The sequence below is a fragment of the Haliotis rufescens genome, unplaced genomic scaffold, assembly GCF_023055435.1.
Source record: "Haliotis rufescens isolate VD_foot unplaced genomic scaffold, xgHalRufe1.0.p SCAF_22, whole genome shotgun sequence".
Classification (NCBI taxonomy): Eukaryota; Metazoa; Mollusca; class Gastropoda; order Lepetellida; family Haliotidae; genus Haliotis; species Haliotis rufescens.
Window position 1 is genome coordinate 5727053 of NW_025963913.1, and position 13456 is coordinate 5740508.

General features: G+C 44.3%; 2 protein-coding genes across 2 annotated transcripts; one reads left to right on the forward strand and one right to left on the reverse strand.

Moving 5' to 3' along the window:
- The first annotated feature begins 1081 nt into the window (after window positions 1-1081).
- Window positions 1082-3660, forward strand: LOC124136364 (mucin-2-like). Its single transcript, XM_048401565.1, has 4 exons — window positions 1082-1612; window positions 1709-1900; window positions 1997-2156; window positions 3080-3660. Exons 1-4 carry the CDS (start codon window positions 1082-1084, stop codon window positions 3658-3660), a joined length of 1464 nt encoding a protein of 487 aa, XP_048257522.1.
- Window positions 3661-7400: 3740 nt separating this feature from the next.
- LOC124136392 (caveolin-1-like) lies at window positions 7401-10635 on the reverse strand. Its single transcript, XM_046502321.2, has 2 exons — window positions 10453-10635; window positions 7401-8601 (listed from the first exon to the last, which is right to left on the reverse strand). Exons 1-2 carry the CDS (start codon window positions 10498-10500, stop codon window positions 8275-8277), a joined length of 375 nt encoding a protein of 124 aa, XP_046358277.1. The 5' UTR covers window positions 10501-10635; the 3' UTR covers window positions 7401-8274.
- Between the last annotated feature and the right edge of the window lie 2821 nt (window positions 10636-13456).

A 13456-nucleotide genomic window follows, 5' to 3' on the forward strand; every position in this document is an offset into this window, starting at 1 on the left:
AAGTATACTGTGTCTGAGTGGGGAATTCGTGTTTAACTGCGGCATGGTATCTCAGTGGGCTAGCACTATAAATCGGCATCAGTCCGGACTAGTACAAGCAGCCACACAAACACACACACGTACATCCACGTCGCTATATAAGTGCAATAATCTTGGACGCGACGTTAAACCCAATTTCACCTCACCTCACCTTTGAGTCTTGGTCAGGCACAGCAACGGTTAGAGTCAGTAAGGTCACCCGACCAATTCAGCCCCTATTTAGCAACCATTTGTACTGGACATTGAATACCCGGAATGCCTAATGTTTTTTTCAAATAATATATGTCCAGGATATTCTGGAACCATTCTTTTTTCAAATCCCAGGATCTTGCTCTACACTGATGACATTCAAAGTATGCTGAAATCAGGTGTATAGATATGTAGGGCAAATGATAGTTGTAACACCTGCCGCCATCGAGGACACAAAAGACATAAACCTAAGCATTTGAAACTAGGCTATCGACAAGAAATCAATATCACATCGTTTGAAAATGAAATGATATGAAAATATCACTGTTTTGTTTTATACTTTAGTGTGAAAGACTGAGATTTGTAAGGTTCAGAAAAGTGATATTTTCACAGCAGTGACAGAAAAGTGATATGTTCACTGAAAATAACACTTTGCCGCAACTAGCGGTAAGGAAGTTACACGCCAGTGCGCCTGTATCAAGCAGCAGTAGCCGGTCTTCGGAACGCTTACATGTCTTTGTTGACAATGAACATGATTTACATTCAGTTAAAGATTCTTCTTCCGGCAATTTGTTTGAAACTCGTCCTTTTTTTAACAGCAATGCTTCAAATGCATTGCTAAGCGATCGCGCCTCCCTGAATTAATTAATTCAGGTGTGAAATACAGTCTCAGCAGGAGGTAAATGAAATAAAATTAATTCAAGTATTTTGTAAAGTTTATTATTATTATTATTATTATTATTATTATTTTTCTACATTGGCAATATCTCTTGTTTTCGTGCAGGAATGTGTATGGTAGGGAGTATTTGTTAAAAAACTCACTGTTAACAGTTAACTGTTATATAATAAATATATGATCTTTCATGCGTCACTCGTGAAAATATCTTTGTCTTCCGAGTCACGAGATGAGAGATACGCCATATTTCACAACCCCAGGTCCCTACAACCAGCACTCCTCACGACCCAAAGTCCTTACAACCAGCACTCCTCACCAGCCCAGGTCCTCACAACCAACACTCCTCACCCCCCTAGGCCCTCACAACCAGCACTGATCACCACCCCAGGTCCTCACAACCAGCACTCCTCACCAGCCCAGGTCCCCACAACCAGCACTCCTCACCAACCCAGGTCCTCACAACCAGCACTCCTCACCACCCCAGGTCCTCACAACCAGCACTCCTCACCACCCCAGGTCATTGCAGCCAGCACTCCGCACCAACCCAGGTCCTCACAACCAGCACTCCTCACCAGCCCAGGTCATTGCAACCAGCACTCGGCAACAACCCAGGTCCCCACAACCAGCACTGATCACCACCCTAGGTCCTCACAACCAGCACTGATCACCACCCCAGGTCCTCACAACCAGCACTCCTCACCAACCCAGGTCATTGCAACCAGCACTCCGCACCAACCCAGGTCCTCACAACCAGCACTCCACACCAACCCAGGTCCCCACAACCAGCACTGATCACCACCCCAGGTCCTCACAACCAGCACTCCTCACCAGCCCAGGTCCCCACAACCAGCACTCCTCACCAACCCAGGTCCTCACAACCAGCACTCCTCACCACCCCAGGTCCTCACAACCAGCACTCCTCACCACCCCAGGTCATTGCAGCCAGCACTCCGCACCAACCCAGGTCCTCACAACCAGCACTCCTCACCAGCCCAGGTCATTGCAACTAGCACTCGGCAACAACCCAGGTCCCCACAACCAGCACTGATCACCACCCTAGGTCCTCACAACCAGCACTGATCACCACCCCAGGTCCTCACAACCAGCACTCCTCACCAACCCAGGTCATTGCAACCAGCACTCCGCACCAACCCAGGTCCTCACAACCAGCACTCCACACCAACCCAGGTCCCCACAACCAGCACTGATCACCACCCCAGGTCCTCACAACCAGCACTCCTCACCAGCCCAGGTCATTGCAACCAGCACTCGGCACCAACCCAGGTCCCCACAACCAGCACTGATCACCACCCCAGGTCCTCACAACCAGCACTGATCACCACCCCAGGTCCTCACAATCAGCACTGATCACCACCCCAGGTCCCCACAACCAGCACTGATCACCACCCTAGGTCCTCACAACCAGCACTGATCACCACCCCAGGTCCTCACAACCAGCACTGATCACCACCCCAGGTCCTCACAACCAGCACTGATCACCACCCCAGGCCCTCACAACCAGCACTGATCACCACCCCAGGTCCTCACAACCAGCACTGATCACCACCCCAGGCCCTCACAACCAGCACTGATCACCACCCCAGGTCCTCACAACCAGCACTGAACACCACCCCAGGCCCTCGCGACCAGCACTGATCACCTCCCCAGGTCCTCACAACCAGCACTGAACACCACCCCAGGCCCTCACAACCAGCACTGATCACCACCCCAGGTCCTCACAATCAGCACTGATCACCACCCCAGGTCCCCACAACCAGCACTGATCACCACCCTAGGTCCTCACAACCAGCACTGATCACCACCCCAGGTCCTCACAACCAGCACTGATCACCACCCCAGGTCCTCACAACCAGCACTGATCACCACCCCAGGCCCTCACAACCAGCACTGATCACCACCCCAGGTCCTCACAACCAGCACTGATCACCACCCCAGGCCCTCACAACCAGCACTGATCACCACCCCAGGTCCTCACAACCAGCACTGAACACCACCCCAGGCCCTCGCGACCAGCACTGATCACCTCCCCAGGTCCTCACAACCAGCACTGAACACCACCCCAGGCCCTCACAACCAGCACTGATCACCAGCCCAGGTCCTCACAACCAGCACTGATCGCCACCCCAGGCCCTCACAACCAGCACTGATCACCAGCCCAGGTCCTCACAACCAGCACTGATCACCAACCCAGGTCCTCACAACCAGCACTGATCACCAACCCTGGTCCTCACAACCAGCACTCATCACCACCCCAGGTCCCAACAACCATCATTCCTCGGCACCCCAGGTCCTCACAACCAGCACTCATCACCACCCCAGGTCCCCACAACCATCATTCCTCGGCACCCCAGGTCCTCACAACCAGCACTCCTCACCAGCCCAGGTCCCCACAACCAAAACCGATCACCACCCCAGGTCCTCACAACCAGCACTCCGCACCAGCCCAGGTCCCCACAACCAGCACTGATCACCACCCCAGGTCCTCACAACCAGCACTGAACACCAGCCCAGGTCCTCACAACCAGCAGTCATCACCACCCCAGGTCCTCACAACCAGCACTGAACACCAGCCCAGGTCCTCACAACCAGCAGTCATCACCACCCCAGGTCCTCACAACCAGCAGTCATCACCACCCCAGGTCCCCACAACCATCATTCCTCGGCACCCCAGGTCCTCACAACCAGCACTCCTCACCAGCCCAGGTCCCGACATCCAGCACTCCGCACCACCCTAGGTCCTAACAACCAGCACTCCTCACCACCCCAGGTCCTTGCAACCAGCACTCCGCACCAACCCAGGTCCTCACAACCAGCACTGATCACCACCCCAGGTCCTCACAACCAGCACTGATCACCACCCCAGGTCCTCACAACCAGCACTGATCACCAACCCAGGTCCTCACAACCAGCACTGATCACCAACCCAGGTCCTCACAACCAGCACTCATCACCACCCCAGGTCCCCACAACCATCATTCCTCGGCACCCCAGGCCCTCACAACCAGCACTGATCACCAGCCCAGGTCCTCACAACCAGCACTGATCACCACCCCAGGTCCTTGCAACCAGCACTCATCACCACCCAAGGTCCTCACAACCAGCACTGATCACCACCCCAGGTCCCCACAACCGGCACTCATCACCACCCCAGGCCCTCACAACCATCACTGATCACCACCCCAGGCCCTCACAGCCAGCACTCCTCGGCACCCCAGGTCCTCACAGCCAGCATAGTTTTAAATTGAAATATATCTGTTTTTGTAGCTGTACATGGAAAATACGCAAGTATATTCAGTGTTACTAAAGCTTTAAGAAAAAAGCCCCAGGCATCACGCTAATACGTGCATATCCTTATTTGTTCAGGTAAAGATTTTTTTTAATCAAAGAGGTGTAAAATGAATTTCATGTTCTCATCTCATGTTCGCAATGCGAATATCATATTTATATTTATATGTATCAAAACAGACGGAGGTTGTTGCTCTGCTACTTCATGATATATTATCACCTTATTTTACTAGAAATATCCAAATACTAAGTAATCGCAACAATGACCCCACTCATTGATCAGACACCTGTTTGATTGTGCATAGAAAATTCCGGATAAACGACGAAATAAAAAGCAAACCATAACCTATTTGACTGTTGAGCCCGATAGATGCATGAGCAGTTAAGTCCAAGTACGTTCAGGGGATGACGGGTATGACATAACACATTTGTGGGGGTGTATGCCAGTTTTAACTTCATTTTAGTATCACTGCAATCAACGTCCAAGAAATTTAACATATATTTTGATATACGTTTGCATAGATCCTCAGTATGTGTAGCTTTAAGACTGGATGCAGGTGGGCTGACAGATGTGCGATGTTGTCCACAGGGGCTTATAACGCTAAACATAGCAGCAACAAATTGCCGTCACGCGGTTACAATATGCTTGTGTTCTGCATGTTTATAATGCCAACGACCCCGTACTCGTCAGTGAACCCGGCCACAAATAGCTGTGCACCAGCGTGTTTAAAATCTCGACTGACGCGCAGGTCAAGTACGGTTGTGACTGTAAATAGAATATGAGCAAGTATGGAATAAGGGCATGATTTTACAGTCTCTTTACCTTTCGGAAAATCCGAATCAGCCCCCCAAAACGTTTACATGAATGCAAGGCCTCTCAATCCTTTTAATTGTATATATATATATTGGAGTTTGGGGTAGGGGTGGGACTGGAAGTCTTACGTCTTAAGTTTAAGAAAAAGAGTAATTCAAGGCTTTGAAATAATACGATACGATTGAAGTACGTGATTCCTATCTCGACCCGCCCTGCTCAGTTTTGCACGGGCAGCACCTGTCAAGCACGAACTGGCATTTGAGTTATAAAAATGCTGTTTAAAGTCCACATAGAACAATACATATGGTACGAAGTGCGTTTTTCATTTATGGAATCTTTCAGGATACGCCAGGTTTAATATATAAACAAGTGATTTCGTCGGGTGTCTTGTCGTGCTTGTCAAAACTCCCTTATCCACACAATATCTTTCGCCGTTCAACGGATCTTCAGGTATATATATTAAAGCCGACGCATGGGTAAATTAATAACATTTTTAAAATATACCACACATGTTAATGAATCGCTTATAAGTAATTATGACGATTGGTGTACCACAAATCATACACGCAAAGATGTTCAAACGATTTAATTCGACACATGTCCGATAGATGTCCATAAAAAGGAAGCGAATAAATGTCAACATTAATTACAGATATTTTAATGGAAAATTAATGTGATAAATATCAGGAGTTTTAACAAACTAAATGGGTGACGTACATATATTCTGATTTATTTAACCTGTAAGTGACTGTGTTATTCCAGCACAATTTCTTCAGTGAAATGCCAACTATACCAAAGCTGTTGTATTTTATATCCAGCATATAAATTAATGTTGAATTCAGCTACATGTCTTTACTTGAGTACAGACATAATCGAGACTTGACCAGGCCAAAAAAACAACAACAAAAACAACGCGCCTGGGTATGGAAAGAACCACGGACCTTTGGCAAGCTATGCTGGTTGAAAGCGGCGGGCAAATGTGTCAGGTGGCTAGGTTCTGTGGCTTGTTCACTGCATGCCATCGTACCCCGACGACGTGGCTCGTTGCTGTCAAATATCGATTACTGGAATGTCTGGTGTCCAGAATTATTTATAGGTTCGAATCGTTGAGCTGGAATATTACTCAGGGCGGCGTTAAAAATCAATAAAAAATCGTTACGTATACTGAAAACGTCTTACTTTATCTATCACTTGGAGGGGATGTATCCATACAAACATATCGTGTTGCGTTGCTACAACAGCACGTGTCTCAACGCTCGTACCACGTTAACAGTTTAACAGTTGCATGGCACCGACGACCTTGATCGTAAGTCTCTCCGACGTTGTCACTTTCTCAGAGTAGTCCCTGTCCCCTAACTCACCTCACGAACTAGACCTCTGAGACTTAGAGTGGGGCACGAGCGTATTATCAGCTTAAGTTAGGACGTCATTTCACAAACCTTTAGGGAGTCATTTTCAGCAGAAATATTTTCTGGAAACGATTTGGTAGAGCATTTGTTTTAAAGAGAGAAACTGACGAAAGTCAACTTTGTTGATTTATGGTAGTTTAAGATTCTTGTGATTTCTAAGTTGTTGGAATTCGCTTGATTAGTGTCCTAAGCTGTCGCAGTTCGCTTGGTGTAGACCACAATCAGATCAACATCATTCGTTCGTGGAGCCAAATCCTTCTCATTAAGATAGATTCTTGGAGTGTCATTCGCGTACAACTCGCGTCGTATCCGCTGTGTACATATCGCGTCTGGATGCGCTAGGTTCATCTCGCGTCAGAATGCGCTAGGTTCATATCGCGTCAGGATGCGCTAGGTTCATATCGCGTCAGGATGCGCTAGGTACATATCGCGTCGGATTCGCCGTGTACATATCGCGTCAGGATTCGCTTTGTACATCTCGCGTCAGGATCCGCTGGTCACAGATACGGTTCTGAGATTCGTCCTGATTGTGGTCCTCGTGTGGTACGCGTCCACGACCAGCTGCAGCAACTCGGGATTTGCTCCCTAAATTAAACAGCCCCCCCCCCTCGTGATGTATTCACGATACTGTTCAAAGCACTGTTATACTCAACCCGCCCACATAGTCTCATAAAAAAACTTCCCGTTTCGCCTTCACTTTTACTTGCACGATAAAGTGCCACCTCGGTCAGCGGAAGGTCGTTGCCCAGTCATACCTAAAAACGAAATATGATGATACTTGCTGTTACCCTGCCTGGCGCACGGCATTATAAGATTTGAGGTGAAATTGGGTTTAACGTCGCGTCCAAGATTATTGCACTTATATAGCGACATGCATGCACGTGTGTGTGTGTGTGTGTGTGTGTGTGTGTGTGTGTGTGTGTGTGTGTGTGTGTGTGTGTGTGTGTGTGTGTGTGTGTGTGTGTGTGTGTGTGTCCCTTAATGCAGCGCACCAGACAGGGTAAACGTCTTTCCGGGCGGACGCTCTATCTCTAGACCACGGAGGCGGTCCGGCATTATAAGAATAATTATTTACGCGGAGTAAGTATGCTGTGTCTGAGTGAGTTATCCGTCTTAACTTTCGGCATGGTATCTGAGTGGGCTAGAAAATCGACAAAAGTTCGGATTAGAACAAACAGCCCAGCACACGCGAGCTTTCACGTCGCAGATAATGTGAAACAATCTTGAACGCGACGTTAAACCCGATATAGGTTCACGACGATATAGTTTCACTGAAAGCCTTTTAGGCACATGGTATATCACAACAGCAACATCACATCACTGTGTGGGAAAGTTGGTACCACTTCATCCTTTTCATTTAAAAATCATATATTTTTGCTTACTAAACGATACACGTTTTATTCGACACGTTATGCAAACGTCAAACATCAGCTCCACATTATAAATAACTGCATACAAGAATATGATACACAAACAGTTGATTAAAATGTGAACGACATCGGTTTAAAGACTCTCGACATTTACAGGATATTGTGTATGGAAACACAACCAGGCCACAAAATGTGATTATCAATAAAAATACAAACATGATTAGCAGTTTCATTAGACAAAACAAACATTGGAAGTATAATTATGTCCGTTTAACCAATTCTTGTCTCATTAGCTATAGAAGTGACAGCGCCACTAGGCCGCTGGTCCGAGACTAGTAAACAGTTGAAGGGACAAGTATATTGTTTTCGCAATGTAGCAAAGTGGCAATTATCTGGAATTAATTTTCAACAACTCGGATGTAACTCATGGTGCATGTCTCTCCTTTAACTATAGTTGCCAAGGAAACCGTTTCATTTCTTCCCGAATGCATGGAACAGCATCCCACATGCCTCACAACATGGGTCCAGGGCGCAGTGCACACACATGCCGTATAGCTTCTTCAGGCAGCCACAGTTGAGCTCCAGTACCTTGAAGCAGGGCGTGATGATCCAGATGTGATTGAAAGAGATCATGGCAAACTCACAGCCCCAGTGCATAGCAATACAGATGCCACACAACAGTGTGAGGACCTTGTACAGACAGCCTTCACAGAAGTTGAAGCATGTGTAGGATGCGCTCCATACACAGTTGATGCTATGAGCTCCCTCTGGCTCGGCCAAGACATCTTCAAACTCCACCTGAAGGATACGTATGATGTTTTAATTCAAAGACCGGGACCATTATATTCATTATTGTATTCAAAGTACTTTTTCCATTCTTCCTGTTTCATATTACATTAAAAAACGAAACTCCAAGTGTAAATGGATTGTTACAATTTACTACCGACACAAAACACTTTTCTATGAAATGGTAGGTAATGAGTAAAAAGAACTTGGTGAAATCCCACTACTGAACTAAAAATACTACAACAACCTCTTCTATACGTTCATCGACTATATGCATGGGGAAAGCGCATGACGTAATTTAGAACATACTTTAGAATGTCTGAAACTACAGCCCCTGGTGTCGTTGAAAGGGTGAAAAGGCATGTCTGAAATGAGTAACAACTCTTATTTTTTTATGGAAGCGTTTTAGTGCCACCATCTAAACAAGATGTAATCTTCGTAGATGATTCTTACATCTACGTATAATGATAGTTTACTCTACAGAGATGATACTACTCACATATAAGGTAGAAGATACATGCATATACGTATATATTATTACAATCTACGTAAGTATGATCTACCATCTATGGAAGCGTATTAGCGCCACAGTCTGAAAACAATTAACATATATACTTTCATCTACGTTTGTGATATTTTTAACGTACGTATCGTTACTCAGACAGTGATATTGTCTTGTGAAGTGGATATATTGTATGCTAGTAAATACAAACATGTATATTTAAAATTAAGGTAATTATTTAATTACTGATAATTTAATTAAATGTTTTGAGGCATGTTGGTCATTTATTTTCATATTTTTATAACATACTGAGATCATTTCAAACTGCAAAACTATCAGCGTTAAAATAAAAACACAAACTGCATAATTCCTTCATAGGGTGATGACGAGAATTGGTTTGATATAGTTTTTTTTATAGTCTGAGTGATCCAGCCCCTTCATATTAATCTTTCACCTCTTAAACCTAATTTCCGTAATTGAGAAATCATGAGAATCAACATTTTGTAGCGAATATGTTGTGGTTGATACATAATTTCGCAAAAAGATTGAATGATGACCTGCAGAGTGTTTGTTTGTTTGTAGTTTGGAGAACATTTCGTGCTCTCCTCTCTTTGTTACGGTTGCAAGAGTTAGAATGGTTTTACGCCGCTTTTAGCAATGTTCCAGCAATATCACGGCGGGGGCTTCACACATTGTACCCATGTCGTAAATCAGACCGGGGTCTTCTACGTGACGAGCGAACGCCATAACCACTAGGCTACCCGACCACCCCTACGGTTGTAAGAGGGTGCGGCGTGTCATTCTTCAGTAACTTCGATACATGGAAATGAAGGTTGACATTATTTATTCTTTAGATAGTACCTCAATAAATACATGTCAAGGTAGAAAGTCAAACAAATTATTATCATTATTAATTAAGCAAGAGGTTATAGATACCCGGAACTAGTGTCGGTTACTCGAGAAAATATTGTTTCAAAAGTACGCTAATTAGAGAGTAGATGATACTTTCTTCTATGAAGATTATAATATCATATACGTCGATGGAAGTATCGTCTACTTCAAAGTCAGTAGTGTGATCTATGTAGATGGAAGTATAATCTATTAGATGATATTTATTGAGACTGTGACTATAATACGCGAACGTGCGACGTAGGAGAAAGTGCGACATTGTTTCTTCTACGATTCAGTATATACTTGAGTAATATTATGTTTAATATTCATTTAAATACACATATCAAGTCTTTTTTAAATCTTTAAACCATTAAGGAACGTGCGGAGGACCTGCTCTTACATATTAATTACATCCTTTAGCTAAGATTAAGTGTACACAATATTTTGCCGACAGACATACTATCAGTTACCTTTAAATGGTCGTTGATGTTATTTGGGTCTCTGTTCACTAGATCCATGGCTGAAGTTTTCGTTACTACTTCCCGTCATAAATGAATAGATTCACTTCTCGAAGTTATATGTACTGGTATTTCAACACTTTTCACACATATTATGCCATGTCTGGCTAAACGAGTTCTGACAAGTAGAGCGATAAGGCGGAACGATATCAATATTAACGATTTATTTGCGACAAAGTAATCCACATGGGTAGCATTGTGGACAGAATAAGTTACACATCAATCAAGAAGTTCGATCATGAGCTGGAAACATTAAAGGTAGAGGTGAGGTGAGGTGAGGTGAGGTGAAATTGGGTTTAACGTAGCGCCCAAGATTATTGCACTTATATATTGTTAAAACATGTTTCTTAACGTCTCCACGCCCCTAAATATATACTTCCTAGAATGTAGCTATCGTTGAGGTGCACGTTTACAATACCGTGATGTTGAATTCGAACGCATCCTCTTATATCAATGCAAATTCACATCATGCATGAATAGCACGTGATGGATCTATAGGTGAAGTGAAATGGGGTTAAATGTCGCGTCCAAGATGATTGCACTTTTATAGCGACGTGCATGTCCTTGTTTGGATCCTTAATGCCGAGCGCCAGACAGGGTAACAACAAGTACCATCTTTTAACGTCTTTTGGTATGACAAAACCCCGGACCTTCCGCTCTCCGGACGGACGCTCTACCACAAGACCACATTAAAGGTAAGTTACTCAGGACTTATTCTCAGATTCTTGGCCAAGTCGTCCAAGTGCCTATACCTTCTTGAGACTTGAGAATGAAACTCGATCCATTATCCGGAGTAATAATACAATATAGCTATGAGTATGCACTGAGTGGAATTTCACACATTATAAGTTGACTACTTCTTCTCCTTTCCCTTCTCCTTCTTATGTCGCCGCAATTCGCTATGCAGAGTTGCGCCCCTTGGGCACGCCAGAAACCTATGATTGTGGGTTCGAATCCCGGTTCGCCCCGATTATGTTTGTCAGCACCACACCCGTGCTCGTGGGTTTCACTGAAGTGGTTAACGTCTAAGACCTGCATCACTTTGGGCTTTCCTCCCACATTAAGCTGACACGCCGCGATATAACTGGAATACTGTTAAAAGCGGCGTTAAACCCAACTCACTCACTAACTCACTCTTATGTCGCCGCAATTCGCTGAGCAGAGTTGCGTCCCTTGCGCGTCAAACCTTTGACCTTTGATACGGTGCGCCGTGATTATGTTTTGAAGGGCTCTACATCACTTTGGGCTTTCCTCCCGTATCCAGGCTGACTTGCCGTGATATAATTGGAAAACTGTTCAACCAATCACTCACCCACTCACTCACACGTACATTCTAATTGATAAATATATAATGTAAAATAAATTCTTTCAGATTCTTTTAAGCCAGTGGACTATATTTGAAGGGTGCATTTTAGGACACGTTTGGGCAGTATATGCGCTGCGTCACATTTATGACGTGGGCACGGGTTTTCGTCACGATCCGTTTAGATTGAACGTTTACGTCAGCGGAGGTTAAACTTGCGATTTTTCTTAAATTTACCTGCATTCTGAAATATGTTTCTTTGTATGAAATTTAAATCGCACGAACAAAATGTAAAAGTCCTACACCTTTAATACACTTCAAAGCAAACATATAACAAATGATTGGATAGCTGGTTAGCTATGGTGATGCCCCTAAACTCAGGGTAGTAACGCTTGATCTCGCGGACCCGCGAGATATCGAGTACACATACGTACAACACACACGGCAGTGGCGATCAAGTAAAATAGATTAACATATACATACACTGCGATAACCACTGCCAAGGACAGATAACAAATTGGACAGGATATTTGACAACACTATGTTGTCAGCGTGAGTTTCCATCCATGTTGCAACATTCAAGTCATAAAAAACAACTTAAACAAATCCCGGGTCAGCAGTGTACTCGTGTCACTGCGTTTGTGTGTGTTGCCATTGATGTTGCAACACTTAAGTCATAAAATCAATTTAAACAAATCTAACTTTGTAATTACTTAAATACAGTTCAAAGCAGGGTTCAACCTAAAGCACTTGCCTGTGTCTACAACACGGCGTTAATATAATTCTACTCAAAGTTTTCTAAGGATCAAGTTTTCATCTACAGGAAATCGGCAATGTTGTTACTGAAGAGTGGAACAATCTTCTCTTGGCAACGATCCAGAGTGAGTGAGTATTGTTTTACGCCGCATTTAACAATATTCCAACAACATCACACCAGAAATGGGCTTCGCACATTGTACCCATGAGCGAAATCGAACACGTGTCTTCTGCGTGACGAGCGAATGCTTTAACCACAAGGCTACCCCACCGCCCCTGCAACTATGCAGACACTTATTGGGAGCATGAGACGACGGAGCCAGGCTGTGATCGCATCTCGTGGATCACATACGCGCTTCTGTGAGTTGTTTTTTTGGACAATGTATTTCATTTTCTTGATTTTTTAACGTTTCAGTTTTTGTCAGATACTTTCATTGTGACGGATGATCTGACTGATTATTAGTCACATGTTGTTTGTTGGCATTGTGTGGTACACGACAACGGACTTTTGTTCATTAAACATGTCTTCATGCTATATTGTGGATATATCAATCTTTATTTCAAGTAGTGAAAAGGCCATAGGCCTATAGTACATATACACATACAGTAGCAATGGGTGCAATAGGAATTACATATATCGTAACTAAATATCACATCTATAATGCAGAGGATCTGATGTTCATTGCATGGTATATATACATTGAAAGATATTTTGTGACTATTTCATTTTGAGATGACATGAGGATATAAAATTTGTCTATTCTAGGATTCTTATAAAAATATGTATGAATGTATTCTTTTCTGATATTTGCATGCAATGGGCTAGCAAAAAATGGTATTCATCTTCTATCTCTTGGCAAGTACAATATTTACACAATCTGTTTTCCCTTGATATTG